At 53.7% G+C, this 26,802-nt stretch overlaps 10 protein-coding genes across 10 annotated transcripts; 4 read left to right on the plus strand and 6 right to left on the minus strand.

Moving 5' to 3' along the window:
• Positions 1-757: 757 nt before the first annotated feature.
• Positions 758-2,053, plus strand: AYO21_02670 (hypothetical protein; the record flags this gene model as incomplete). The annotated part of the gene is made up of 1 exon (XM_022652647.1): positions 758-2,053. The coding sequence occupies one exon, from the start codon at positions 758-760 to the stop codon at positions 2,051-2,053; it is 1,296 nt and encodes a 431-aa protein (XP_022515003.1).
• Positions 2,054-3,046: 993 nt separating this feature from the next.
• AYO21_02671 (hypothetical protein) lies at positions 3,047-5,445 on the minus strand (the record flags this gene model as incomplete). Its single annotated transcript, XM_022652648.1, has 10 exons — positions 3,047-3,476; positions 3,586-3,715; positions 3,803-3,966; positions 4,041-4,518; positions 4,584-4,718; positions 4,773-4,858; positions 4,921-5,003; positions 5,055-5,274; positions 5,333-5,367; positions 5,434-5,445. 10 exons carry the CDS (start codon positions 5,443-5,445, stop codon positions 3,047-3,049), a joined length of 1,773 nt encoding a protein of 590 aa, XP_022515004.1.
• An 847-nt stretch (positions 5,446-6,292) lies between these two features.
• Positions 6,293-9,861, plus strand: AYO21_02672 (hypothetical protein; the record flags this gene model as incomplete). The annotated part of the gene is made up of 5 exons (XM_022652649.1): positions 6,293-6,454; positions 6,508-6,750; positions 6,799-8,286; positions 8,348-8,514; positions 8,565-9,861. The coding sequence occupies 5 exons, from the start codon at positions 6,293-6,295 to the stop codon at positions 9,859-9,861; spliced, it is 3,357 nt and encodes a 1,118-aa protein (XP_022515005.1).
• Positions 9,862-10,090: 229 nt separating this feature from the next.
• AYO21_02673 (hypothetical protein) lies at positions 10,091-12,195 on the minus strand (the record flags this gene model as incomplete). Its single annotated transcript, XM_022652650.1, has 7 exons — positions 10,091-10,598; positions 10,687-10,984; positions 11,074-11,305; positions 11,387-11,778; positions 11,827-11,921; positions 11,977-12,035; positions 12,091-12,195. 7 exons carry the CDS (start codon positions 12,193-12,195, stop codon positions 10,091-10,093), a joined length of 1,689 nt encoding a protein of 562 aa, XP_022515006.1.
• Positions 12,196-12,864: 669 nt separating this feature from the next.
• On the minus strand, positions 12,865-13,962 carry AYO21_02674 (tartrate dehydrogenase; the record flags this gene model as incomplete). Its single annotated transcript, XM_022652651.1, has 1 exon — positions 12,865-13,962. The coding sequence occupies one exon, from the start codon at positions 13,960-13,962 to the stop codon at positions 12,865-12,867; it is 1,098 nt and encodes a 365-aa protein (XP_022515007.1).
• A 912-nt stretch (positions 13,963-14,874) lies between these two features.
• On the plus strand, positions 14,875-17,163 carry AYO21_02675 (hypothetical protein; the record flags this gene model as incomplete). Its single annotated transcript, XM_022652652.1, has 1 exon — positions 14,875-17,163. The coding sequence occupies one exon, from the start codon at positions 14,875-14,877 to the stop codon at positions 17,161-17,163; it is 2,289 nt and encodes a 762-aa protein (XP_022515008.1).
• Positions 17,164-17,310: 147 nt separating this feature from the next.
• AYO21_02676 (hypothetical protein) lies at positions 17,311-17,835 on the minus strand (the record flags this gene model as incomplete). The annotated part of the gene is made up of 1 exon (XM_022652653.1): positions 17,311-17,835. One exon carries the CDS (start codon positions 17,833-17,835, stop codon positions 17,311-17,313), a length of 525 nt encoding a protein of 174 aa, XP_022515009.1.
• Positions 17,836-19,110: 1,275 nt separating this feature from the next.
• Positions 19,111-19,991, minus strand: AYO21_02677 (hypothetical protein; the record flags this gene model as incomplete). Its single annotated transcript, XM_022652654.1, has 2 exons — positions 19,111-19,315; positions 19,420-19,991. The coding sequence occupies 2 exons, from the start codon at positions 19,989-19,991 to the stop codon at positions 19,111-19,113; spliced, it is 777 nt and encodes a 258-aa protein (XP_022515010.1).
• Positions 19,992-20,765: 774 nt separating this feature from the next.
• AYO21_02678 (hypothetical protein) lies at positions 20,766-22,593 on the minus strand (the record flags this gene model as incomplete). The annotated part of the gene is made up of 4 exons (XM_022652655.1): positions 20,766-21,523; positions 21,582-21,967; positions 22,026-22,226; positions 22,283-22,593. The coding sequence occupies 4 exons, from the start codon at positions 22,591-22,593 to the stop codon at positions 20,766-20,768; spliced, it is 1,656 nt and encodes a 551-aa protein (XP_022515011.1).
• Positions 22,594-24,382: 1,789 nt separating this feature from the next.
• Positions 24,383-26,279, plus strand: AYO21_02679 (hypothetical protein; the record flags this gene model as incomplete). The annotated part of the gene is made up of 5 exons (XM_022652656.1): positions 24,383-24,477; positions 24,540-24,786; positions 24,849-25,386; positions 25,449-25,774; positions 25,845-26,279. The coding sequence occupies 5 exons, from the start codon at positions 24,383-24,385 to the stop codon at positions 26,277-26,279; spliced, it is 1,641 nt and encodes a 546-aa protein (XP_022515012.1).
• Between the last annotated feature and the right edge of the window lie 523 nt (positions 26,280-26,802).

Below are 26,802 nucleotides of genomic sequence, written 5' to 3' on the forward strand. Positions count from 1 at the left end.
TCTTCTTGCGGCACTGGGCCGGTGGATGCTATTAGTTCTCGAGTAAATGTTCTGCGGGACTTGAAGTCCCAAGCAGGAGACGGGGTAATTCTGATGTCTTCGGTGCGCTAGTATGCGAGCATTTCACGGCCCCCAGTGACCCCTGGCCAGGTGCCAGGGCATAGTGACTCCACCACGGCACAGGATATCCTGCCGAAATGAAGATCGCAGGAATTAGGTACTTTTGCTTGGCTTCCGGGGCGGTCTGTTCCGTTGACGATCCTGATCATACTCGTCCTGGACATGCAGATTATCGGGAAGTTGTGACGGCTCTGCCAATGGTCACGTATTTCACATTCAAAGTGTCAGATGAGTTGTTGTGGTAGGTCGAAAATGTGAGCTGCCAGGTGCAAGTGCAGGGCATTAATGACGTAGTTGGAGGCCTTGAGTAACTTAATCGTTCCTGCCCAGGCTTTGTGACCGAAACCAGGCACCTGAGTCTCTGAACATAAAGGACAACGAGATCTTGTTCTAATCACAATAAAAGACCTCGGTCTTCGGGAATGATCAATTTATAGTTGGATACTCCGTTTGAATTCAAAGGAATGTCTAAATAGATTTGACCACCCCTGATACCGAAGCCCCACTAAAGAAGCTCTGGATCTATTATGCCAGGCGGACCCATCGGGCGAGGCTGCGAGGCCTGTCGAGCCCACCACAAAAAGGCAAGTCTTGCTGTTCAGCATAAACTCGAAGCTTCATGCTCATACATTATCAAATGCAGTGCGATTTGCAGCGTCCGAAATGTACACGTTGTCGGAAAGCCCGAATACCTTGTATCGGGCCTGGCGAGCAGAGGTACAAGTTCATCAATCGTAGCCAGCATCGACGAGAATCTTGTCCTGCTCCGGTGGAAGGGCCGCCACAGTCGTCCCGACCTTTTCCTCCCACCTTCGACTTCAGTGTCCCTCCGAGCAGTGAAAGTAGCATTCTAGCGCAGTCGTTGGTCGCGCATCTAGCACTAAAGGACCTTCGATACAGCATCACGCAGCTATGGGGACCATTCCTCGCAGATCTTCCCCGCCGCATGGGATGTAATGAGGCCCTGGATGCCGCCACTGCCACGGTACTCGGGCTCCACGACGCCGAAACCAGATTCGTCCGTGACAGCGCAACGCTCCGGCCGGTATTACGACAGTATGTTCGGGCGATCAACGCCGTCCGTTCAATCCTGGATGACCCCGTCCGGGCGCAAGAGGTCGAGACGCTTTGTGCAGTCTTCTTGTTGGCCAAGGCATCATGCTATTTCCCTGGCCCGATCAGCAACTTTATCTCACCACATGGCACGGGAGCAGTCGAATTGCTAAAGCTGCGCGGATTCCGTCGTGACCAGGGGCCTTTCGAATCGATGCTGTATGGCAATCTACGATTCCAGGTCGCCCAGGAGATGTTATTTGACCCAGATCCGAAATTAAGTCGCGATCAGTGGAAGATGTTTGAGACGTCCTGCCCAAACAATCAGTTTTCGGACCATCTTCTACGGTGCACGGTTAGGGTCGGGCGATTCCTCACAGAAGTCAGAAGTACCGCACGGGGGAGTATCGAGGAAGTGGCTGCGTATTACCGAGTGACGCAGTTTCAGGGGGAAGTGGAACAAATCACCCTTGGAATGCAGCGGGAAGTCACTGTTAGTACCCATGGTGGCACCGAAGAGCTGGCACTAAAGCAGAAGTACTATAACCGTGGACTCGTCATCACTGCGGTGCTTTTGTGTGTTCAGCGTGCCCTGGCGCCGAAGGAGTCTCGCTTTGCTCACGAGATCGACCTCCTTTGCTCCCGAGTATACCAGCTAGCAGAGGATGCGAGGGCGTATCTCCCTCTGGGGGGTAATTGGATGCTCATCGGCCTCATGGTCATCTGGTGTGCGGCCAAAGGCACGGCGCATCAATCGAGGATTGAAAATCTCCTCGATGGATGGCGCAGGGACACCTTACCTGAAGAGCATGCCAGAGTGCCCCATACACAGCTGGAGGAGATGTATCAACGGCTGAGCTTCGAGGAGAGGCACGCATAGGAGGAGTGAAATGCTTTGGATTTGGATTGACTCGGATCACAAAGTCGCAGGCTAAATATGTTTAGAGAACCCTTTTTGATCCAGCGCAGTCGAGAGCAAGGGGGAAAGGCCATTGGTTGTCCTGGTACTACTGACAAGTCAGGAAAGCAACGGCAAGGGCTCAAAGATGGTATGGCAGCAGTGTAGTGGATCCTGGCCTGTCACTCGGTCTTGATACTTTACGACTGATCCAAGGCGGCCAACTGTCGCAGGCACATGTCTCTATCTACGAGTACCGAGTCAAGCGAGTACAAAGTAACCCTGGAATTGAGCGGGTCTAGCCATTTTTGGGTTTCAGCTCCACATTTTACGAGGTAACTCCACAATTTACACCTTTGAGGCTTCCCCAGAGTACCTACCTATGCACGTGCTATGCAAGTAGGTAACTCAATAGCCCCTCACATCGACATCATCTTCATCATCATCACCATCATCGTCATCATCATCGCCATTACCAGAACACTGAACCGGACGAGCTGAGGGAGTGGGAAGTCTCGAACCGGGCTTTCAGCTACGCCTCGCAACTGTATCAGTGCATGTGCAGGGCTTTTTAGCACAAAACGCAAAATCATGCCATATTAGCTGGGGTCTCGACTCTCGACTCTCGACTCTCGACCATGGACCCCGTTTCTGCCATGCCTCGTCGCAAGTCTCCCTGTTCGAGAGTGCCCATCTTTAAGCATCGTGGGGGAAACTGCGACAATTTTGATTCCCAGGTGTCGTTGACAAGCAGATGGTCCAGACCATTGGGAAGCATGCCCCCGTGGGCAGTTTCATGCGTATTTTATGATATTTCCTCCGTGTACCGCCCAGCATGTACTACTGCTGAGTGGCTATGTGGGGTATGGAGTATCCGTATGCATCCAACTGGTATTACTAGGGAGATACAAGTCACTATTACTGATCGGGTCTTTCCTCCAGCCCACGTCCTCGTCCAACCCCAGAATTAAATCATCACCACTTATCCGTCTTCTCATTGACCGTCTTGGGATCCGTCGGCGCCAGCACGGGCGGATTCACCCTGGCCGCGCCCCCAAACGTCTCCCCGCTCGGCTTGTACCCGACACTGCACATCAAGTCGCCCCGGTCCGTCATGACGGGGTTCTTGTAGAAGAAGACGCCCGAGCACGGAAAGACCAGCTTGCTCGCCCGCCCGATGTCGTTTGCCAGCACGTTCTCCAGGCTGCCCAGGTTGTCAAAGTTGAACGTGTTGAACCAGCCCTCGAGCCAGTCGATGATGCCGCCGAACTTGTCTTTCAGGTCGCGCCTGTCGCTGGAGTCGTAGTCGACGTGGTGCCCGCGGTCCGTCATGATGATTTGGAGGCCGCCGTCGTTGACGGATTGGAGGGTCAGGTTGAAGTTCCATTTGAAGGAGCGGTGGATGCTGTGTCAGAGAGTAGATTAGTGCCATGTTACAAAGGGCGGAGAGATTGGTCAGGTTCCGTGGGTCAGTTCTGTAGTAAGTGATATGGATGCGTGCATGGTATACGTACTCGTCTCCCTTGCTGGCAGCATGGTCCTCAAGTCCCCACCATACCTCGCTGTACAGGCGTATGTACGAGGTGCCTTCGACGTTGATCGTCGGGCTGTCTCCAGTGGCGGTGATTTTTACCTCGCAAGACGCTACACGATGTTGAGAAAATTGTCAGCATCAAATCCGCAGTTCCCAGACAGTTTGGCCAGATCGCAACAAAGACACAACGAACTTACATTCAGCAGTAACTTTGATCGACTGAGCGCCGTGGTCGCGCTTCAGGTCCTGAGGCCAGGACTTCGTAAACGTCCAGACTGTTTTCGGACCATTTTGAGTCTTGCTGAACCTGTATTCGTTGTCCTTGACGTTGCCGGGGTCGTTGATGTGGAGATTGATACCCCTGTTTTCCAAGTGTCAGTTTTCAAAACATTGTGGACTTGGTCGATGAGGGAGGAGGGGAATGGCCACTCATACATGGCCCATGTCGAGTTGGCCCACGCTCCGGCACTCAAGTCTGACCACCCAATGGCCATTCGGGCAATGATGTCCCGCAGCCTGGGAAATAGATATTGGTCCATGAAATTGCCGGATGTCAAGACAAAGGCGCCCAGGGGTAGGTCGTCTGTGATGTTGTCTTGTCCGTTGCTCGTCGAGATGGACCCGGCGGTCCAGTTGCCGTCGTAGCCGAGATACTTTTTGTCCCCTGACGGCATGGGCGGCGGGTCCTTTTGGCCCGGGTTGAGTGTCTTCTCGAGGTAGCAGAGGTAGTTCAGCCTGGAGTTGCCGGTCGTGCCATCCCCGGCGGCGTTGCCATTGGATTTGTATGGATATGTCTGGAACTGGAGCCCACAGGGAATGAAGGTCGCTTTAGGGGACTCGACAACGGCTTTGTTCTGGGGGCCGTTGGTCACGTAGCCGAGGACATTCAAGTCTTGCATGTGTAGCATTGTGTCTGCGTCCAGGGGTTAGCTCTTCAAGGTTCTCATGCTGTGTCACATGGTACCACAGGCGACATACTGCTTTGACCCTCGCCGATTGTCGTCATCAGAATCTTGATGTTTTTCAGGTTGTCTTCAGACAATTTGGGTGTTTTGTCGTTCTCATACCCGCCAAAGTAGGACTGAGTCATTGTGGCTGAGCTGATGTCGGGATCTGTACTCAAGTTAGAAATTACAAGCATGGCTTTTAAACAGATATCTGTATCACCTTTCATATTCATGATCAACTTCTGGATTGAGTAGTCACCCGGAATGTCGTGTTTCTTGCGCAAGCTCTCCAGTACCTCTGGCTTGCTGATGTCCGCCAGAGCTGTGCCACGTCAGCCGCCACAAACCTGAGTTGAAGAACAGAATACTTGCCAATGTTGACGGAGTAGGCGAAATACCAGTCCTGGATCGGCCATGTGAGAGGCGTCGTGTCCGTCCAGCTTTTCTGGGTCTAACACGATATCAGCAATGAGAGGATTTGTTTAGAAGAAAACGGACATACCACAAAACTGCCGCTGGTAATGTGGATCTGGTAGAGGACATGGTATTTGTCTTCGTCACTATAGTGCACGATAACCCTGGGACAACCCAGTTTGAAGTCCTTGAAAGCAAAGGTCCCTGGACCGAAATTCGGTATCACGGCGTCAGCTGCATGGCCAGCGCTCACGGCGTTTGCTTGGTTGATCGCAAACAGGTCCTGGAGTGAATTGTTGATCATTTGTCTGGTTGAAAGGTTAGCAAGAATGGCAAAGGGGGGTCGAGAGTCAAGACTGAGCCTACTGCGTAATGGCAACCACTTGGTCGTACTCGCCAATCTAGTCATATGGGGAATCAGTACATGAGGAAGAACGTCATCTGGGTATGGATGGTCCTTTACGTACAGATGGTGCCATTGTTCCTCTGTTGTCGCACTGCAAATCCTGGATCTGGCTCTGTGGCAGGCTTGAGGACTTGGATGCAGGCTCTCTGGGATAGTTGTGCAGGAGTTGTTCCTTTCTGTGTATAGAACGAAGATGGCCCTTTTACAATAACCATGCATGTGCCAGAGCGAAGAGCTGGCCAGTGTCTCCAGCGTGGCTGAGAGTTCGAGAGCTGAACATGGTTCTAGACCAATATACACCTGATCAGCGCTTGAAGCTAAATGCTGAGCACCAGGTTGATGGAGACGAGGGGAAGACGTGCACGGTCACTTTATCAAAGACTGTCGAGGTTTCAATTGAGGAGAGAATGCAATGAATACGAGGTCCGCACCAGCCACGCAAGCCTCTTGACCAGCTGCCTCAAGCTTTATGCTCTTTGCGGGCCGTGCTGCTTGTCTGATGCTGATGTGGATGTGGATCCAGATGCTGGGGGCCTCGAACCCAAACACCATCTTAGTAACGTGCTGATATGGGGTTCTGGGGGATCTTCAGTCAGCCACATTCTGGCCAGACCAACATGGAGTAGTTGGGGCCTCGTATACTTTGCCAACGCACGAATCAATTCACTCCCGTCGGTATCAGGTGCTTCTCCACTTCTCTAACGGTCACAACATGTGAAATCCAACTTGATGCCAGACACGCTTTCAGCTGGTGACATGCTGTGGATAGTAGACTGCTGCAGCCTGTCGAAACACGTAGCATTACGAGGGAGGGGTTCGCGCATTGACCAAGACCCTGCCCGCATTATGATGAAGAATAAGGATGGGCGGACGCCTCGATGTTTAGCGGGTTGCGTGAACTGCCAGCTCACAAGATCAACATGGCGAGCATCACATTCGATACGGAGTTGATGGTCAACCATATCGCTGCCACGCCGGCGGCGGCAGGGTCTGTGTTCACCACGGTGCTTGAGCCCATCACGCGGAGACCAGCCGTGATTAGCTTGAGCAATGAGAGTCCCCCCGTGCTTGAATTGATCAAGGTAGGACTTCTTTGAGGTCGATTTCGTTCGGATACCATAGTGACAGTGAACAGGAAGACGACGCCGGCAACCGCAACTTGGTGGACCTTGGAGGAAAGCTGAACCTGCCTTCTGGGGCTGTCATACAAGCCTTCGTGGCAGAGCAGGATGAGACCTTGAAGATCTATCTCGCTGTCGCCGTCAAGAATGACAAGAGCTCCGATGTCTATGTCTGTAAACCCTTCCTCCTCGACAATCTGGACGGAATTTCCTTGTACCCGAAACAGACCATGCCTACAGTGAACAAGCTCTTCATGGTAAGTACCGCCCATTCTCCATCAGGACTGAGGCTAAATAACATCCAGGGCGCTGTGACCAATCCTGGTTCTTTCCCCCTGCTGGTCGCAGACATTCAACCGCCAGCAAGACAAAGCAGCAAGAGCAGCGACCTCAAAGCCATCTGGGTTGACGGCGACACGACGCAGATGCTGCAGACTTTTGAGCTCCCCCAAAATGCAGACAGGATCATATCCGTTGCAGTCGCGTCGTATGGCATCCTCGGCAAAGGTCTTTGGGTTCTGTATTCCACCCAGAACCAGGCGAAGCTGGTCTGTAACCTGGCCAGGCCCGGGACTGATGGCACGGCCCTGCACTTTCAGCGTCTCGAACCGTCGTGCGACCCTAGAGCGACGGCTATTGCCTCGTATACCGACAAGAACCAACAGTCTGGTCTCCTCGTGGGAACGCCAAAGGGGCTGTACACCATTTCTGCACAGGACTGTATTAATTCGACAGACTTGCACACGCTTATTGCGGAAGACAGCTTTTTCAAAGCACCGGCCAGAATTTCCGTAGCGCAAGATGGACCGAGTTTAACCGTCTGGGGTCTCAGCCGGGACGGGCAGCTGGGATACTTGACGACTGATTCGGCAAACATCGAACGGGCACACCAGTCCGGAGCGGTTCTGCTGGGAAAACAGTCGTCGGCGTCCTTTTCGGCGTCCATTTCTCAGCGCAGCCCCGGAGCCAAACTGAATGTCATCACTCAAACAGTCATCTCGAATGATTCCCAGGGGAATCTAACGCTACTGGCCCAGAGCCAAGATACTGGGATATGGAGGTCCGAGCCGTTTGGGATTGCCCACTACACCAAGACCATCGAGGTTCAAAGCTATGCCGTGAGGGTGTCGATCAAGGACGAGAAGAATCTTCCCATCTCAAACGGCGAGGTGTGCGTTGTAGCGTCATCCGACACAACTGCATATGTCAATGGCAGAACTTATAACATCACCTCGGACCTCGAGGGGACCTGGCTGCCCTTGGACTCTGCAGGCTTACTCTCCATGATTGTGGCCACCAACATGATCTCTGGCCGCTCCTTCCGCGTGGTCCAGATCACAGATAATCAGAAAAATGATGTGGAGATGGCAGACCGGACCGTCAGGATCGACCCGAGCTTGAAGGTGGTGCGGAATCTGTGCTCCAAGCTCGGCAGTGATGCCGACTTGAGCAGCCTGAAGACACAATCTGGCCAGAGCCTGTGGTCGGACGGCAACAGGCCAGGACAGGAAGATTTGAAGGCGGCACACGAATGCTTCAAGAAGCTGAACCAGGCGCACTCGGAGGTCTTGAATCCTAGGTCGTCACGGCGAGTCGACGGCGGTGCAGTGCTAAAAGACATTGGTGACTGGACGATGGATGCGTTCCACCACGTCAAGGTCGCATTAGACGACGCGGTCGCTTGGGTGATTGAGCAGGTCGAAGGAGTGTGGCGGTTCGTGTGCAAGATAGCAGGTGAGATGAAGAGGTTTGTGTTGGACACGATTGAGAAGATTGGTGAGGCTGCGCAATGGGTATGTCGTTGTTGCTTTGTGAGATTCCTGCTTTCTAACCCTGGCTAACTTTGGGCTTCAGGTCTGGGAGAAGATCAAACTGGGGTGGGATAAATTGCTCGATTTCTTGGGACATCTGTTCGGGTGGGATGATATCAAGAATACTAGCGACGACATCTACAACCTCCTTCTCGGCAGTGTCGACTGGATATCGGATGGCATTCACAAGGTGGAACCCAAGGTCGAAGGGTGAGACATTCCTCCCCTCGTCGTTGAAGATAGAGCTAATGCTGCGACAGCTTCTTTGACAACTTGAAGGGGATAATCAAAGTCCCGACCTTGACCCAACCGGCATCGACTAATCAGAGTCAGAGCGGCAAGAGCAGCTCTTCTGCCAAAGCATCTGATAGTCCCGCGTTCAACTACCTGACTGATAGGATGAAGAACGGCAACCCTTGCGCAGCAGCCGCGGCGTCATCGCCATCGACGAGCAAACCCTCTGGAGCCGGCGAACCGTCCTTTGAAGAGATATTGAAGCCGCTCGGAGAAAGCCTGATGAAGCTAGTGACCGACCTCGCCCGCGACGTCTCCGAGCTGTTCCACGGCATGGGCGACCTCTCTCCCAGCCAGCTATTTGCAAAGCTGGGAAATGACCTCCTCGTCAACGTCATCGACGTGGTCAAGTCCATCGTCGTGGGTGTATTGAAGTTCCTGCGCAAGTCCATCGGCGTCTTCAAGGATCTGGTGACCGGCAAGATCAACGTGCCCATCATCTCGGCCCTGTACAAGCTCTGCACGGGCAACGATCTGAACTGGCTCAAGCTGGTAGCGTTCATCCTGGGCTTCATGACCTGCACCATGTCGAGGATCGTCACCGGTAAACCTCCCCCGAGGCTTCAGGACCCGGGCCAGAAATTCCTCGACAAGATGGTCGACGGGGGTGCGTCCGAGGTGGAGCAAAAAGGAAACGCCCTCTTCTTCTCCGGAGTCGGGATGAGCATCAGCGCGGTCAAGATCGTCTACGACGCCATCGCCGTGGCCAAGAGCGTTTCCAAGGTCGGAGCCGCCCAGACGGCCGTCACGAGCGTCAAGACCGAGGCTTTCGGCGTGGCCATGGACATTGCCACCATCGTCTGCATCTTCCCGACCGATCCCCAGGCGCCGGGGTACGAGATGCGCAAGTGGATCACGTACATCAACGCAGCCAGCGTCGGCATGGACCTGGCGTTGATGTTGGGCAGCCAGGGCCCCAACCCGGCGGCAGAAAAGGGCGTGGCAATCTTCAAGTTCGCCACCGACCTGGTCAGTGCGTGTCTGTACGGCATCGTCTTCTCCAAAGAGCTCGACGCCGAGAAGAAGTCCTGGCCCGACAAGGACGACGACCTGACAAACTGCGCCATTTGCGAGGACGTCTTTGGCGCCGTCAAGAGCTGCGGCAAGCTCATCTGTGCCGTGTCGGCCGAGTCGCCGCAGTCTGCCGCCGTTGGGCTCGCCGTCATGGCAGCCGCGGGTCTTGGGTTGACGGTCAACAAGGGATTCACCCTGAATCGTACCGCCGAGGTGAATCCAAAGTGCTATCGCGGGGCTTTGTGTTGAGTCAGGACGGACTATTCAGATTGGATGGATCCTCTCTATAACATTTGTTGGCTCCTTTGCAGGTGATATGGTTAATGGATGATTGCAAACTGTCGACACAGACTCGCTATCATAGGGAAGTATTGAACATTCAACGCCAAAGGACCTATACCTATACCCATACTCGGACTACTTTTCTCTCTCTCTCTCTGTCAGAAACATAAAATGTGATTCCCCTTGGGGTGTATATTTAGCGATGAAGCAGCTCTGTAGCATTCTGCAACACCATCTCCCCCGCCCACTTGATATGCGGCTGCACGATCTGCGTCAACTGCCTGCTCTTGACAAACGCCGCGACCACCGCCAGAAGCACCATGTCCCGCTCGGCGTGGATGCGCGGCGACACCTCGCGCAGCAGGGCGTTGAGGGCCCACCACCTCGTGCCGCCGCGGAGCTTGAACGCGCCCCAGTCCACGGCCAGGGTGCGGCGCCAGTACTCCTCGGCCTTGCCCGGCCACGAGGTCACGTTGCGGCCGTGCTCGTTGATGAACCAGCTTGAGCAGCCCGAGAAGAAGACGCTCGACTTGAGTTTTGCGTGGATCACGTTGGTCTCGCGGTCCTCGGCGCTCTGTTTGACCTCGATCCGCGAGGCGCGGCCGTCGACGATCGGCCGGATCAGGCTGCGCACCGCGTAGTTGACCTGGGTTTGGCACGAGAAGAGCGCCGAGTTGTTGGCCGGGAAGGTGTTGGGGCCGTAACTAAAAGAAAAGACACTTCATCAGTCCGTGTCTTCAAAAGTGGGTGGGAAAGTAGGACAAGAACAAAGAGTATCTGCCAAACACTTACATGATTCCAAAGTTGGGAAAGTTGTGCACATATGTCCCCATGTACGCCTGCGCGCCGCGACATTCCCGCCACTGCTGGGCGAGGGAGACGCCGTTGGCGCCTTCGATCTTGATCGTCTGTAGAAAATCCGTGACTTGGTAGCCCGTGGCGAGCACGATGATGTCGAAATCCGCCGCTTTGCCCGCCGTGTCGACCAGGCCGGTCTCGGTGAATTCCTTGATGCCTTGGTTGATCAGCTCGACGTTCCTGCGGTTGAGGCTGTCGAGGTAGCCTGGGTCGAAGATCCGACGTTTGCATCCTTTTTGAGAGATCAAGTCAGCACTAACCACTAACCAACTACTTTGTGTTTCCAAGGGAGAGATGTGCTGTAGCAATAAAGTCACGTACCGAGAGGAAAGTCCGGGATGATGAAGCTGTGGTACTTCTTCGGCGTCTTGGACAACATGTACGCCTCCGCCTTCCTCTCCAGCCGAGATCGACTCTTCACCCCGGTCGTGGACGAGTAGTATTCCTTGGTGTCGGCGTCGGCGTCGAGGAAGATGCGGAAGCGCAGCCATTTCTGGAGAAGGGGGATCCAGCGGAACGACCACTTTTCCGTTTCGGTGAAGACGTGGTTCGGCTAAAAATCAGACGGCCAGTGTCAGATGGAGGAGTTCTCTACCTAACAGAGATTGGCGTCGAGGTGCTGGGAAACACTTACCCTGGGAAGATACCACTGCCGACTTCGCGCGTACTGCGTGATCTTTGCCGCCTTCTCTGCCATGACCGGAATAGCCTGTGCTGAGCTGCACCCGTTGCCAATCACGGCCACCTTCTTGCCCTCCCAGTTGAGGCTGTGGTCCCATTGCGCGGTATGCACCATTGGTCCACGGAACTTGTCCATGCCCGGGAAATTGGGCGTCTTGGGCGTCGAGAGCGCGCCGACGGCGGAGATGAGGATCGTGGCGAACCGCGAATATGTCATGTCGGTCTTGTGGTCCTTCAGAAACACTTCCCACTCGTTCCGGTCTTCGTGCCATTTGCCTCCCAGGCACTCGATTCCGAGGTGGAAGAAGGGCCGGAGCTCGAATTTGTCGACCGTATCGTTCATGTCTTTAACGGCGTTGGCCTAGGCTTCTACTTATGTCGAGGGAAACTCACATTGTAGGATCTCGGGCTGTTCGCACAGTTCAATCGACCAGTTCGGGTTCGGGTTGAAGCTGAAGGAGTAAAGATGAGAGGGAATGTCACAGCCACTGCCGCCAGAGTCAGTCTCACAGCCTCGTTTCGCAGACAGATCTGCTACGTAACCATCCCGGATATGTATTCGTCTTCCAAGTACCCCCAACGCCGTCATTTCGCTCGTAGATCTGGTCCAAGTCAGTCGTTGAATGTGCATGCAGTCACTGGAGTCTGGACACCTACGATGAAGTCTGTGTACCCCAGCTTGTGCTTCAGTTCGTATGCGAGGGCGATGCCGGACGGACCTCCGCCGATGATGATGGTGCTCGGTGTCGCTGTGTCTGACATTGTGAGCGTCTGCACACTGCTGGAGGATACGGTCGATGAGAATATTATGGTTGACTCTGATTGTCATGCCTCGCTGCAGCGCAGACAACTGATTTATCAAAATCGTTGAGCCATGGCAAGGGTATGTCGGTATACAAGGTTCGGTCTATCCGGGGTACATGCTCTGGCAAGTGGGCCAGGGAATGGCCACCTCGACGAATGGATATACCGGCATCAGAGTTGGCGATATTGCCGTCCTGGGATTTCTACCCGGCCCGGTTACTTACCTGGTATATGTGGGCAGACCATTTACCCGCTGGCATCGTTCTGGACACTTGGAAACTGGAATTGTCCAAGACGCTCATATGATTGTCTCATGATTATTCTCATTGATTTGCCGAGCATTTTTCGGCGCGTTCTGGACAAAGGCACTGACGAGAAGCATGTCCTCCACCAGTTTCGACTGCGATTCTCACGTGCTAGTACTGCTAAAAGTAAAGGCACAGCTATGCTTGAGCCACTTTAATGGACTAGACCGTGCTACCTATTATTCTTAATTCGGACTTTTTGTGCTTACCCATAGCTTCTTGATCACATCACATAGATTCAATAGATATCGGTATCTGGATGAACACGTTCATTTGAAAATCAATCTAATTTTGATCCTTGAGCAGGACATCTAGCATGAACCTACTTGACTCGCCTCAGTATCTCCTCCTCGATAGCTCCTCCCAGACCAGCCGTGGTCCCACGTCCGCCCATGTCTGGGGTATTGATAGACAGGTCGCCTTTCGCCAATACAGTCTCTATCGCGTCCAAAAGTGCTGCCGCCGGCTCCTTGAACCCGAACCACTCAAGCATCATCTGGCCAGCCCAGATCATGCCCACGGGATTTGCAATCCCCTTCCCAGCGATGTCCGGGGCACTTCCATGCACCGGTTCGAAGAGACTGGGGAATTTGCGCTCAGGGTTGATATTCCCGCTGGGTGCGATGCCGATCGTGCCAGTACAAGCTGGACCGAGATCAGACAGGATGTCGCCAAACAGGTTACTCGCGACCACGACGTCGAAGATTTGGGGTTTTTGGACGACATGAGCGCTCAGAATGTCGATGTGGTACTTGTCGGTGTGAATATCGGGATATTCTTGTGCAATCGCTGCCGCTCGCTCGTCCCAGTATGGCATCGAAATAGCTAGGCCGTTACTCTTGGTGGCGCTGGTGAGGCGCTTGCGAGGCCTTGATCGTGCAAGGTCAAACGCATATCTCATCACACGATCGACACCCACGCGGGTCATGATTGTTTGCTGAAGCACAACTTCTCTCTCAGTGCCTTCAAACAGCCTACCACCGACGCCGCTGTATTCGCCCTCTGTGTTTTCGCGGACGACAACAAAGTCAATGTCGCCGGGCTGACGGTCTTTGAGCGGAGTCGGCACACCCTTCATGAGACGACATGGCCGGAGGTTGATGTATTGGTCGAATTCGCGTCGAATTTTGATCAGGGATCCCCAGAGAATGACATGGTCCGGGGCAATGGCAGGATTTCCCTGAGCGCCGAAGTAGATGGCGTCAAAGGGCAGAAGCAGCTCTTTCCAATTGTCCGGAAGCATCTGGCCATGCTTGAGGTAGTAGTTGATCGAGGAAAAGTCGAATTCCTCAAACATCAACGATAACCCGTAGACCTTTGCGATCGCTTGAAGGCATTTGACCCCCCAGGGCATCACCTCCACGCCGATGCCGTCGCCGGGGATGACGGCGATCTTGAATTCCTTTGCGCCCGCAATCATGGTGGCAGTTGAATATCGTTTGAATTTCTCGGTTGTGAGAGATCTGGGCCTTTGTTGTTTGGAGGTGAAGATCCCGCAAAGACAAGACTATGTAGGCTCGAAAAGGCAGCATCGCACAGTTCGCGTCCTTCTACGTATCCTTTGTATTCTCCCATTGTGAATCTGTGCCAAAATCCTACACTCGTCAGTATCCCTTCCATACCCGAATATGTTCCTACGAGTACATGAACGTACCCCTTTGAGAGGTTCCTAATGTTACTATGCCCATTATGGATATTGCGGGTATATTGCCCAATTCGGCACTATACGCCGCTCTCGTCACATCATGTACCCGGCGAGGTAATGGCACATCTTCGGCATTTTGTCAGAACAAAAGAACCTCTTCGTCTACGGAATCTGGACTTACTATACCCAATAACTAGCCTTTTCTTCGAGAACATCACGCAAGTTCTCCGCCTCGTGATCTTGTCAGGCTTCTCCCAAAATCCAAGCTACGTATACCTGGCCAATAGTAATACAGCCGAAGTTGAACCTCTTCAATCCTCACTTTACCCAGTCAGGAACAAGAGAGGATGATTTGGCCCTTGCCTAGAATCTTAGTGTCTTCTTGATGATACCCCGCCTGGGGTATAACAGCGAAGTTTCCCCAGTGAGTTTAGCTGCGTGTTTATCCCGCGACGAGGTAAGAAGGGAGGAGGCCAGAGGGATCAGGACAGAGGATCGAAGGGTCTCCTCTCATTCATCTTCAGACTCTAGACAATGTGCGGACAGCTGAGCAAGGGAGAGAATGCTATGGTCTAGATTTTCCCAGGCTCCTGATACAGTACATTCATTTGATATTCACCTGCTCGTCGCCCGTGTTCGTGTGCCGGAGATATTCTTCTAGGTTCATCTCGTAGGCCTGCGCTTACAATGGCTTCCGCAGCGCGAACTACCTTCGTGCCAGCCAGATTCCGTGCAGCGAAAGCATGCCTCCTGTGTCGACAAAAGAGGGTCAAATGCGACGCCATGGACCACGGCACTCCCTGCACGAGATGTGTCTTGAGCGGAAAGACCGACTGTGTCCTGTTTGAGTCCAAAAGAGGAACATACAAGCGCAAGCAGAGAGTCGCCGTCGAGCAGCAACGTCGGGAACCCCCAGGAAAGGACCTCCATGGCAGCAGCCCTGAGAACCCGGCAGTCCCATCATATACTTCAGGGACGACGCTGGCCGAAGAATCTCAACATCGACCGGACGCTTCACCTTTGAACCACAGATCCACAACTGCGAGCGAGCCAACAGCAAGACTACCCGACGAACAGTTCCAGACGGAGCACCTGTCGGCAACGTCGGTCAATCTAGGTCCACCTGAGCAGTCTGTCACAGATCCCGTCGGATTCAATGAGTCTGCATCTCTGTCGAATGGTTTGGAGAACAGTAACCACCCACGTCCACTGTCCCTGGATTGCTCGCCGCCCGTCTCGTGTCTGTCCAACACCACACTCTCGCCATATCCAGATATCTCGTGGGCGTCGACCTTTGATCCGTTCCTCAAATCACGCAAGACCCATACGGCCGACCGATCGAACAGGTTCTCCATCACTTACCTCGACGAATCCTTCCCCCTCTCGCTTGTGCTGCAGTATCAAGGTCATGGAGCAAAGCCACAGCTACATTATCTCACTCCCGCAAAGCCAGAACCTCCAGGGCCGCCTCAGCCTTCGGGGTACCAACACCCTGGCCACATTCCCCCCAAGGATATCGAGTTCCTACAAACCAGAGGATGTTTCGAGGTTCCCGACCCAGAGATTCTGGACATTTTGGTCAAGACGTTCCTGGATCGCGTCTATCCCATCTATCCGATCTTCAAGCGGAGTAGTTTTCTCGAGCATTACCGAGCCCAACAGATCCCTTGGCTCCTGCTTCACTCGGTCTGCTTTGCCGCGGTCACCTTCTGCGACGAAGACGTGCTCTTCCGCGTCGGGTACCAAAACAGAATCGAAGCGCGGCTGTGTTACTACAGGAAAGCAAAAGCCCTGTTCGACCTGGGCTATCACATGAACAAGATCATGATCCTCCAGAGTGTCATCCTCCTCAGCTTCTGGGGCGGCGCGCACAACAACTATTGGAACTCGGCCAGCTGGATCGGAGCAGGGGTCATCATCGCAGAGTCACTCGGCCTCCACCGATCCATGGCGGACACGAGGCTGGCACCAGAGGACAAGAGTCTGTTGAGACGGTTGTGGTGGATCTTGTTCGTCCGGGATACTGGCGCCGCGACGTTCTCAGGTCGTCAGTTCCGGATGAATAGCGTCGACGTGGCCGACGTCGAGACCTTGACCACAGAGGATTTTGCGGCCGATTCGCAAGATGACATGGACGGCGTGGGCCACGGAATCGACGGTATCGTCAGCTCTTTCCACGTCGAGAACACAAAGCTCTTCCTCATCCTGCGGCGGATCGTGCTTTCCAAGCGAACCGGCCACGGGCCCAGCCACGATGACCTGTGCCACGAGCTCCAGCAATGGCGAGCAGAGCTGCCGCCGGAGCTGAAGTGGCGCGACGTCGAGGCCAAGCTGGATCTCCTCCCAGCCTGTCTCGCCCTGGCGTACAACCACAACCTGATCCTCGCCAATCTAGGCCCCGGTCTCCAACAGTCTGCAGACTCGGTCCACTCGGGCTCCCAGATCCACCAACTCGACGGCGCATGCGAGAACGCGGCACACCGCATCTTCGACCTGACGTGCGGCATGACCACCAAATCCACATTCCCGCGCCTGCCGCACGAGGCCTTCCACGCCCTGTTCCTCGCCCAGGCCGTCTTCTACTCGCAAACCCTCGCCGCGGACGCCGCGTCGGCGAAAATGGGCCGCATGGCCGTCAACACGTGCCAGGTCGTCTGGCACAACGTCCGCGGCGGCTGGGACCCCGCCCGCTGGGTCATGAAGCTGTTTGAGAACCTGCTCGATGCCACCTCGCCGCAGCAGCGCCGACCGCGGTCCGCAGAGGGCACGCTGATGTTCAACGAGGGCGACGTGGCGAACCCGGTCCTCCCAGCCGGGGCCGACTACTTGTCGTCGGACATGCCGATGAATGACTTTTCGGGCATGAATTCGCTGCTCTCGTCCATCTTTGACATTTCGACCGCCATGGACGGCCTGGATGATCCGACTGAGCAGGACATGTTTTCGTTTGGGCTGCCGAGTGATGCGAACTGGTAGTTCGTTATGTCTCGACAGCTTCAAAAAAAAAAAAGGCATTGTCAAGGATGCGAACTAGTTATTGAGTACGACGATTTTAAATGTATGGTGAACATATGATGCGAACGAGATGGAAGTAAGATGCCAGCCCGCTAGAGGGTAGTATTTCTACTTGAGTAATGTCCATCTACGCAGCTTCTTCCCACCCCTATGCGAATTGACAAATCTCGTAACCTTTTGGTAAACACCCTCCGTATCGAGACCGAAGCGGCAATAATTGGCGAGGCTGGCCCCCGAGAAGCCGAACGAGTCCATCGCGATCGACGCGTTACAGTACCGTGCCCAGATGGTGGAGATGTACGCCTCCACCGAGATCGTGAACGGAGCCTCCGACAGCACCGAGTCTTTGTATTCATCGCTCTGCTCGCTGAAGAACTGCACGCACGGCATGCTGACCACGCGGGTGGCGATGCCCTCAGCGGTTAGTCTCGCAGCGGCCTGCACGGCGAACTGTAACTCGGATCCGCACGAGACGAGAGTGACGATGGCGTCGGCCTGCTTTTGTACGACGTACCCTCCCTTGAGGACCGCGTGTCTATCAGTGCGGTGAACCGGGGCTGTCGCTGGGTCCACCGCCGTTCTGGCGACAGCAGTCGATGACCAGCTTTCTGATGTCCCGAACGACCAGTTCATCTGGGGTGTACTCGCGCGAGGACGAGACGCCGTTGACTAAAGCGTGGGATTTGGTCATTGCTGCCGTAGGGAATGGTTGGAATGTCGACTATAAGGGACACAATAAGGCAAAAATCGAGCGATAGGTTGTTCTCAAGAGACTAAACGTGCATCTACGCTTACTTCAATCCCATCTACTAAAGCGCAGACCTAGTTTGATACGTATGCTATCCTGTATGTCCACCCCCTTCGCATGTTTTCATCTCAACGTCATTTACGCGCTCGGCACCGTGGTTCAAAAATCCTGTCCAGACAACTCAATGCTGGGTAAATAGCCGTAAACTCTGCCCTGAGCACACGAGATACTGCTGAGATAGTGCAGTAACAGCAAGACATACCTCCGCCCTCTGAAGCTTTGACAGGTTAGCGCACTCAACCCTGTAATAGTGCGTACACTTCCAGATGCGGCAAGTTCAAGGAGTTCCACTTTTGAAATTAGCCAATAGGACACAAGCGTCTCCGGTCCGACTACTGCAAGGAGTGGGTGAGTGAGTGTAGACGGGCTGTCTCGACTTGTGACTTGGAGGAGATAGAACTAGTTCGTCTTACGGAGGGCTATGGCTATACGTTGCGACAAGAAGTCCATTCCGCGTAAGTGAAAGTAAACTGACTATACCTTGTGTGCTTGACCTCACGGATATTCGCTCAAATCAACGCGTTACGGAATACGAGTTGGGAAGCTTGTGCATGACGTGGTGATGTCTTCAGTGTTGAGGAGAAGACCGTCCAGATCAAATATGCAGGCGCGGACCGGGGGAAAAACTGGTGACATATTCATTCGCTCTGGCTTTGACATTCACGGCCACCTTGACATTGAGTTGAGGGAGACATACTCTATCTTTGGGGACTGCATCTTTATGGAACAAAGGACAATTTCAGTGCACATTATGGGGCGTAGGTTGGAGTTCTGGTTTGTGAGAGAAACGTGGAAAAAACCATATAACGATAGTCTGACAGGTCCTCAGGACCTAGTAGGATTCACAATGTTCCTCCACTGAATCACAAAACCGCTCATGGTTTGTCCGAACACACTTTTATTCACTCTATCACAGGCATTGCGGCATCTGTACCAGAGCGCCAGTTCGAGAGAGCAATGGCCTCCCTTCTCAATGCTTTTTCGGAGAGTCACTGCCACCATCATATCAAAGTTCACATTGCAGGCGTTATCCCGGATGCTTGGTTAAGTATAGGTAGATGAGGTTGTTGAATCTCCTTACGGCCTCTTTCCATTCAGCTCTAACAAACCCAACCCCCATCAACGCTGACAGTCACACCCGTAATAAAACTGGCGTCCGAGCTCAGCAGGAAGGCGACCGTCTTTGCAATTTCAATGGGCTGCGCGAACCGGCCCAAGGCACAAATTTCGGGATTCTCCTTTTCCTTCGCCGCCTTGGGGTCGGCGTCGATGGACCTTTGCATCATCGGGGTCAGAGTGAGGCCACTATAGGTTAACATTGGTCAGTTCTTGAGCTTTCAAAAGTCCGTACTGTACTACATCGTGAACCACGCAAGAATAATGGCAGGGATTGGATATAGGACACTGACGGTGCAACTGCTGTGACCCTTATATTCTGTCGACCAAACTCCTTGGCCACGCTGGACGTCAAGCCAATCACAGCGTGCTTACTTGCCGTGTAGCACGCCGCTTCTGCACGTCCCACGAGGCCGAGAGTGCTAGAGAAGTTGACGATGCTTCCTCCGCCGCGTCGGAGCAGATGAGGAATCTCTGCCCTCACACAGTTCATCATCCCACGCACATTGACTGCAAAGACATTGTCCCAATCGCCATCTGTCTGGTCCAAGATCGTCCCCTTGTTGTGTGACTTTGGAATAATCCCAGCGAGGTTGACAGCACCGTCCAGGCCACCGAACTGCTTCTCAACGTCTGCTAGCCACGCTTCGGTCTGCTCTCGATTGGTGATGTCAACCTTGTGAGTCAAGACCTCGCCCCCGGCAGCGCTCAGTTCCTGCTGGACTGACGCGAGAAGCTCGTCTTGGATATCGGCAATGGCGACTCTAGCCTTTAATTCGACTAGGAGCGTTGACACGGCATGGCCGATTCCAGAAGCTCCGCCGACAACGGCGATCACTTTCCCCTGCAGCATGGAGCCAGACATATTGAACATTCAAAGTCGGTCTTGATGGGCAGGTCAGGGATCGTGGTGTAAGATCCAGTCAGGCCGCCTGTGATTATATGACCTCAACCCTTCCACTGACGGAGACACCTCAGGCAAGGTAAAGTTTTGCGAGTTAGTATTAAAGATTTGTCGGTCTGTTTCAGTTTTTCGAAGTGGTTCACGTCTAGCCAGGGGTCGAGAAGAAAGGCAGGGATCATATTGAACCCTTGGAAAAGCTATTCTTTCCGGGCATTCAAGGGTGGCCGACTCTCGGTTATATGCAGAATGACATGGGCATGGACTTGCCACACTTCAACTCCGGACCGTCCTTGCGTTCTTTTGAGCGAAAATCATGGAGAGCGCATATGCTCAGATCGAGCATCAAAGAAGGAGCTAGTCTAGGTCTCCGCAATCTATTTCCTATTCCCTCTATGGGGTAAGTTACTCCCCGGTTCTGTTTGACTGACCTCTTACTACAGAACTACAGTCGTAGTGATCAAAGGTTCCGTCCAAAGCTACGGACCGTTCAGCTTTCAACAGAAACATGAGCTCAGATTCCCAACGAGCACTCTGAAGCGTGTCAGATCTACCTTGACTATGATCATCTGATCGTCTAGATATCTACCCTTTTCTCGATCACGGGCGCATCTCCACTACCACTTGTTAGAGAGATGGATACATATCCCCCTGGAACTAGCTCCATTTGGACCTCCATGCCGAAAGCTGCTTAACCCGTTAATTTGGACCACCTGATGCTGAGACATGACCTGCAACTCAAGCAACTTCTTGGTGCACGACCGTTGCCGCCTCCACTGGTTTGCTTTCAGCCTTCCATGCCTCCAACTCACTAGCATCGATACTGTTACGTTCCAGTGCCGAAGCTCTTTTGGTCTCCTTGTGAGTTTTCCACGCCGGTGTTCCCAAGTACTTGATCCCATGAGGATCCTCGAACATGCCTTCCACTTCTTCCAAAGTCTTCCCGGAGGTCTCGGGGAAAAAGAAGAAGACGTGTATAAAGGAGGCGATCAGGAATGTCCCGAAGATAAGGTACGTCCTCCATTGAATGTTGACAAACGCAACCGGGACGAATAGTCCCAAGGCCGTGTTGAAGGCCCAGTTGGCAGATGTGCTCAAGGCCACAGCCTTTCCCCGAACCCGTAGCGGAAACAGCTCTGGCGGATAGATCCAAGATACCGGAGACCAGGTTGTTGCAAAAGTACCGACGAATAGATATGTGAATGCAATCAGCGCTTTTGCGGGTGCGCCACTGATAAGCATCGATTGTTCTGCCACGCCGTTGACGCCGCCGGGCACAAAGGTACCGTATGTGCCTAGGACGCCTCCACTGGCGAACATCCAGATGGCGCATCCGATACTTCCAACCATGAGCGTCGGTCGACGACCCCATCTATCGACCCAGATCAAGGCAGGGATTGTCATGACCACGTTGATGACATACTGGATCGACGAAGCCAGGAGATTGGAGTTGCCCTTGTACCCAGCCATACCGAACACAAAGGTCACATAATACACTGCCAGACAATCAATATTCGCCGTGTTTCAGATAAAAGGGAGAAACCGGCCACTTACTCATCAGGTTCATCCCACTGAGCTGACACCAGATCTGATCGAAGGCGCCGATAATCGTGCGATTGATCATCTTGGGCTTGAACAGCTCCCAATAAGTGACATCGCCAAACTGCCGTTCAAGCTCGCATGTCACGTTGATCTCGGCCAGTTCCAAAACCACCAGTTGATGGTCAGGGTTGCCTTTGCCGTGCACCAGCGTCAAGACCGCTTTGCATTCCTCCCAGCGATCCTTTTTAGCGAGCCAGCGAGGCGACTCGGGCAGGAAGGTCATGCCAATCATGAGGTAGATCGCTGGCACCATCTGGATTGCCCACGGTACACGGAAGGAGAGCGGGTTGTAGGTGCTGGAAGTCTGGCCGCCGATATGTGCTCCGCCGTAAGAGATACTGTCGCCTATCAGCGAAGGATGCACTAAAAGTCGTTGAGGTGGAGGGCTCGACTCACTAATACATGGTCATGATTCCGCAGGAGATGGCCATCTGCTGGAGTCCAACCAAACGGCCTCTCTTCGAGGGTGGTGCCAACTCCGAGACGTAGACCGGGACCTGCGCAGATTCTATGCCCACGGAGACGCCGTTGAGGATTCTCCCCCCAATAAGCATGCCGATATTCTGCGACGCGGCGGAGACGGTAGACCCGGCAATCCTGAATTTCGGTCAGTCTTTTCAAAACCCCAGTCTTCTTTGACCATTATTCTTTACCAGAACAGGCATCCAAGGATAATGGACATCTTCCTCCCGAGCCAGTCGGACATGTACCCCGAGATCAGCGCCCCGGCCCAAGACCCCGCCGCCATCGACGCGGTGATCCCACCCTGGACAAGGGACTTGGGCCCCGAGCAGTTCTCGTTGTCGTTGAAAGGGGGCCCTTCGGGACCTTGATTGAAGTAGCATTTGTAGCCGGCGGTGCCGAGGATGCCGGACATGGAGGCGATGTCGAAGCCAAAGAGACCGCCTCCGACCACGGCGATGGACGCAATCACATAGATGTTGCCGATGACGAAGCGCGGCATGGTGGTGGCGAGTATAGAGTCAAGCAAGTCACAATGAGTTGGGTGTATGCGAGGACTTCAAGGCCAAGGTAGGCTTTCACGGACCACAAAGCAGAATTCAGACCAATTAGTGGCTCGTAGCTACAATAATGAGCCTATACGGGGTACTTTTGGGACGCCGTGCGAACCCCATGGGGTCCCCCGGAAATAATATACCTGGGAGGACACCACCCCCAGTCCTCCCCAGAACCAGCAGGCGGGACGGATAGTACAAGCAGGTCTCCGCAAGGAACAAGTAAAGGAAACGAAGTACCCGAAATGTGAGTATCAGACGACAACAACGTCCGAATATCCTGATGTTTGGGAGCGGGGAAGTATCCGTGAATGGATTTTTTGCGCAAATACGAGGACAGATCTTCCAGGATCGACATACCCAGCCGCTGTCGCCTAGAGCAGAGAACGAAGAATCTTGCCGTCTCCGTACGGAAATTTGTTGTCGACAAGTCTTTGATATGCCGTTGACTAACCGAGCGTGTAGTTTGCCTCTGACCTTTGTTAGCAACGTCTCGTGTTTTGCTGGGAACCACAGAGAGTTTCTGAATGGATGGATGACATGTTTGATCAGATGAGATATCTGGAAACTATCACGGTATGCTCCCTCTCCGGTATTTTACATTGGACTGATGGCTGAGAATACAGTTGGAAGACTAGCACTTGTCTGCGTATAGCCATCTGTAACGTCTGGTGCTGCCTCGACAATGTCCTTTCGGAAGATGTCCCTTGGAGCAGATGATCCTCTCGGATACCTTGACTTTCAGCGAGCACGGTAGGCCCCGGGCACAGCCCATACAACCCTTGGCCAGGGTCTGTAAAAGGCTTTCCAAGGACATTTTCGGCCCGCCGCTGGCTGGACGGTGAGATGCCGTCTGGATATCTGCATTTGCAAAAGGCCCCAGAACATCTTAGCATGTCAAACTCCTCTGGTCCTGGACAGCGGAGAGAACGATCGAGACATCCATCGCCGGCGAGCGACAGGCACGCTAGAATCCTCAGTGATGCTTTTTCTGTTGTTCTGTAATGTCAGTACGCACGCAATCCCCGATGACACGCGGGATAGCTTTGTCCCCGACATGAAACATCACACTCATGGGTCGGATACATGCCCTCCGTCGGATACTTGGAGAATACGAGGACTCCTCGGCGACTTGTCGCTGTGGCATGGCAGGATATCCATGTCAACCGAAAGACAGGTGCAACGCTGATCAGGGTCGTCTCGGTTTCGCTAGATTCTATTGCGGAGCAATGATCACCTCTATCTCGAAGGAAATTCCACGACTGGGCGTCGCCATGCGCATTTAGAGTATTCATCGTGTTATCATCACATTCAAAGTGTATGAATTGGTGTCACAGCCTTGCGGTGGCATTGAATCCGGCCTCCTTTGACGAGTATAGTCGTCCTAAGGAAGGCCCACAGCCATGCATGCTCCCTAACATAACTCGGCATCATGGGCACTTGGGAGAATATCCTCGGTATTAAGGCGCGGAAACACCACTCATCCCGGAGTTGGCATCTTGGTAATTACCGGGGGAAATGCGGGTCTCAGCCTCAACTGGTTTCCGGGAAGAATCTGGGCAGTCTGGGGTAACCCCAGAATCAGACGGCGTAGGACAAAGTGGCCGAGTATCGGGTCGTCATGTCTACTCGCTTGGTATAAAAGAAGTGATGTCCTGAATTGTGGTGAGATTCATACTCCTATGACTAGTTTTCGTGTCAGAACCAAGCAGCGGTCCTCCAACTTGCTCGTCCATCATGCCTCCCAAAATCGGAAATATCTACCTTATCACGGCCATCGCTGTCATCGGTGGTGGCCTTTTCGGTGCAGATATTGCGAGTATGAGTGCAATGTGAGTTGAACAAGACTGGTATCCCGGCACTCGCGTGGTTGTTCTAATATCTCGCTCTACAGCTTAGGCACAAATCAATACAGATGCTACTTCAATCAGGGCCCCAGTGGGCCTCCATTCAACGACAACCCTGACTGTTCTGGACCAACTGCAGTTGTCCAGGGGGGCATTAATGCCTCAATGCCTGGGGGCTCCTTCATCGCGTGTATTGTTTCGGGTTACCTCTCCGATCACTGGGGACGAAAATCCGCCATTCAGATTGGCTCCGTCATTTGGATTCTGGGATGCGTCGTGACCTGTGCAGTTCAGGTACGTGGCCAATTTTTTCACCCCATGAAAGAAATACTAAAAGTCGTGGTTCATCTTACCAGAACATCGCCATGTTGGTTGTCGGTCGCTTTATATGCGGATTCGCAGTCGGCATCTGTTCGTCTCAGGTCCCCGTCTACGTGTCCGAGCTGGCGCCGCCGAGCAGACGAGGCCGTATCGTCATCTGTCAGCAGTTCGCAATCACCTGCGGCATCACCATCATGTACTTCGTCTCCTACGGCAGCTCGTTCCTCACAGGCTCGGCCTCCTTCCGCCTTCCCTGGGGCGCCCAGGCTCTCCCTGCGGTCTTGTTGGGTATAGGCCTCATGTTCACGCCTGAGTCGCCGAGATACCTGGCACACAAAGACCGCTGGGAGGAAACACACGAGGTGCTCGCCCTGGTCCACGGAAACGGTGATCGCAGCTCGCCATTTGTGCAGAGAGAACTCCACGACATCCGCGAATTCTGCGAGTCGGAGCGCAACCAGCCGCCCAGCTCTTACTTGGAGCTCTTCAAGCCGAAGATGCTCTACCGTACCCATATCGGGGTATTCATGCAGATTTGGTCCCAGCTGTCGGGCGTGAACGTCATGATGTACTGTGAGTACTCTAGGCTCACGTTGACCATGATCTGTCTGTTGCTAATGTGTTTTCATCAAAAGACATCACATATGTCTTTGGTATGGCAGGGCTGTCTGGTAACGTCAACCTATACTCGTCCTCGATTACATACGTGATCAACATGTGCATGACGCTACCGGCGCTGATGTGGATCGACGTTTGGGGCCGTCGCTGGCCGCTCATCCTGGGGTCAGCTTCCATGGCGGTCTGGATGTTTCTGAACGCCGCGTTGATGGCCGGGTTTGGTTCCCCAGCTCCGCCGGGAGGTGTCGACCATATTCCCCAGCAATCCTGGCAAATCCACGGTGCGGCCTCCAAGGCTTTGATCGCCAGCACGTTTCTGTTCGTTGCTAGCTTTGCCGTCTCGGTAAGTCTCTTCTCAGCCACTCACGCCCGTCCAACGTAAACAGCCTACTCACCCGCCCTCACCCCCACAGGTCGGCCCCATCTCATGGATCTACCCACCGGAGGTCTTCCCCCTCCGTCTCCGCGGAAAAGGCGTGGCCGTCTGCGTCGCTTCCAACTGGATCTTCAACTTTGCGCTGAGCTGGTTCGTCCCTCCCGCCTTCGTCAACATTAAATGGAAAGTCTACCTCATCTTCGGCGTCTTCCTGATCGCCATGGGCATCCATTTCTTCTTCGTCTACCCCGAGACGGCCGGCAAGACGTTGGAGGAGGTCGAAAATATCTTCGCGACGAGAACGAAAGCGTGGAAGACGCGCATCGAAACCAAAAAGGCACGCGAGATCGAGTCGGCGAGTATTCGCGCCGACGATCCAGAGGAGGTCAAGGACGCGGCGCTGGGGTATGTTGCGGGCAGGGTGGGCGCCGAGCACGTGGAAATGTCGATTACCGAGACGACAAAGTCGTGATTCGCGCGTGGGATGAGACCAGACTTGCGCTGCTACTGAGCACCGGTCGACGTGTAGGGTATATTGATTGGCATCTACGAGATCTTGATCTGTACCGTTAAGAGTCCATCAAAGGTCTGTCTGTCGTGTCGATTAACAGTGGGGTCGAAGTGGCAATGTCTCAATGAGTCTCGTGTGGATCTACCTGCATGCTGGGCCTGGCCATATCCATTCGTTTGTGTACATAATGGCCTTTGAGCAGATCCATTCTCCTCAATTCCAATACAGAGATCCACATAGCAAATAAGCCTGTCAAGGCCAAACCAACTCCTGAATGTCCTCAGCCTCGTAGTCCTCACGGGGACCATAGCCTTGCCAAGCCTCCCTTCACTCTCACTTGACGCTAACCTCACGTGGTTAGACTGAGTTTAGAAGCTACCTACCCACCTCAGGTACCGGGTATATATGGATCCTGAGCAACCATGCAATGGAGTGGTACCGTCACATCTTCTGGTGTCAACAACTGACTGGATGATGAGAGTAG

This window comes from Fonsecaea monophora (assembly GCF_001642475.1).
Source record: "Fonsecaea monophora strain CBS 269.37 chromosome Unknown Scaff12, whole genome shotgun sequence".
In the NCBI taxonomy this organism is placed as follows: domain Eukaryota; kingdom Fungi; phylum Ascomycota; class Eurotiomycetes; order Chaetothyriales; family Herpotrichiellaceae; genus Fonsecaea; species Fonsecaea monophora.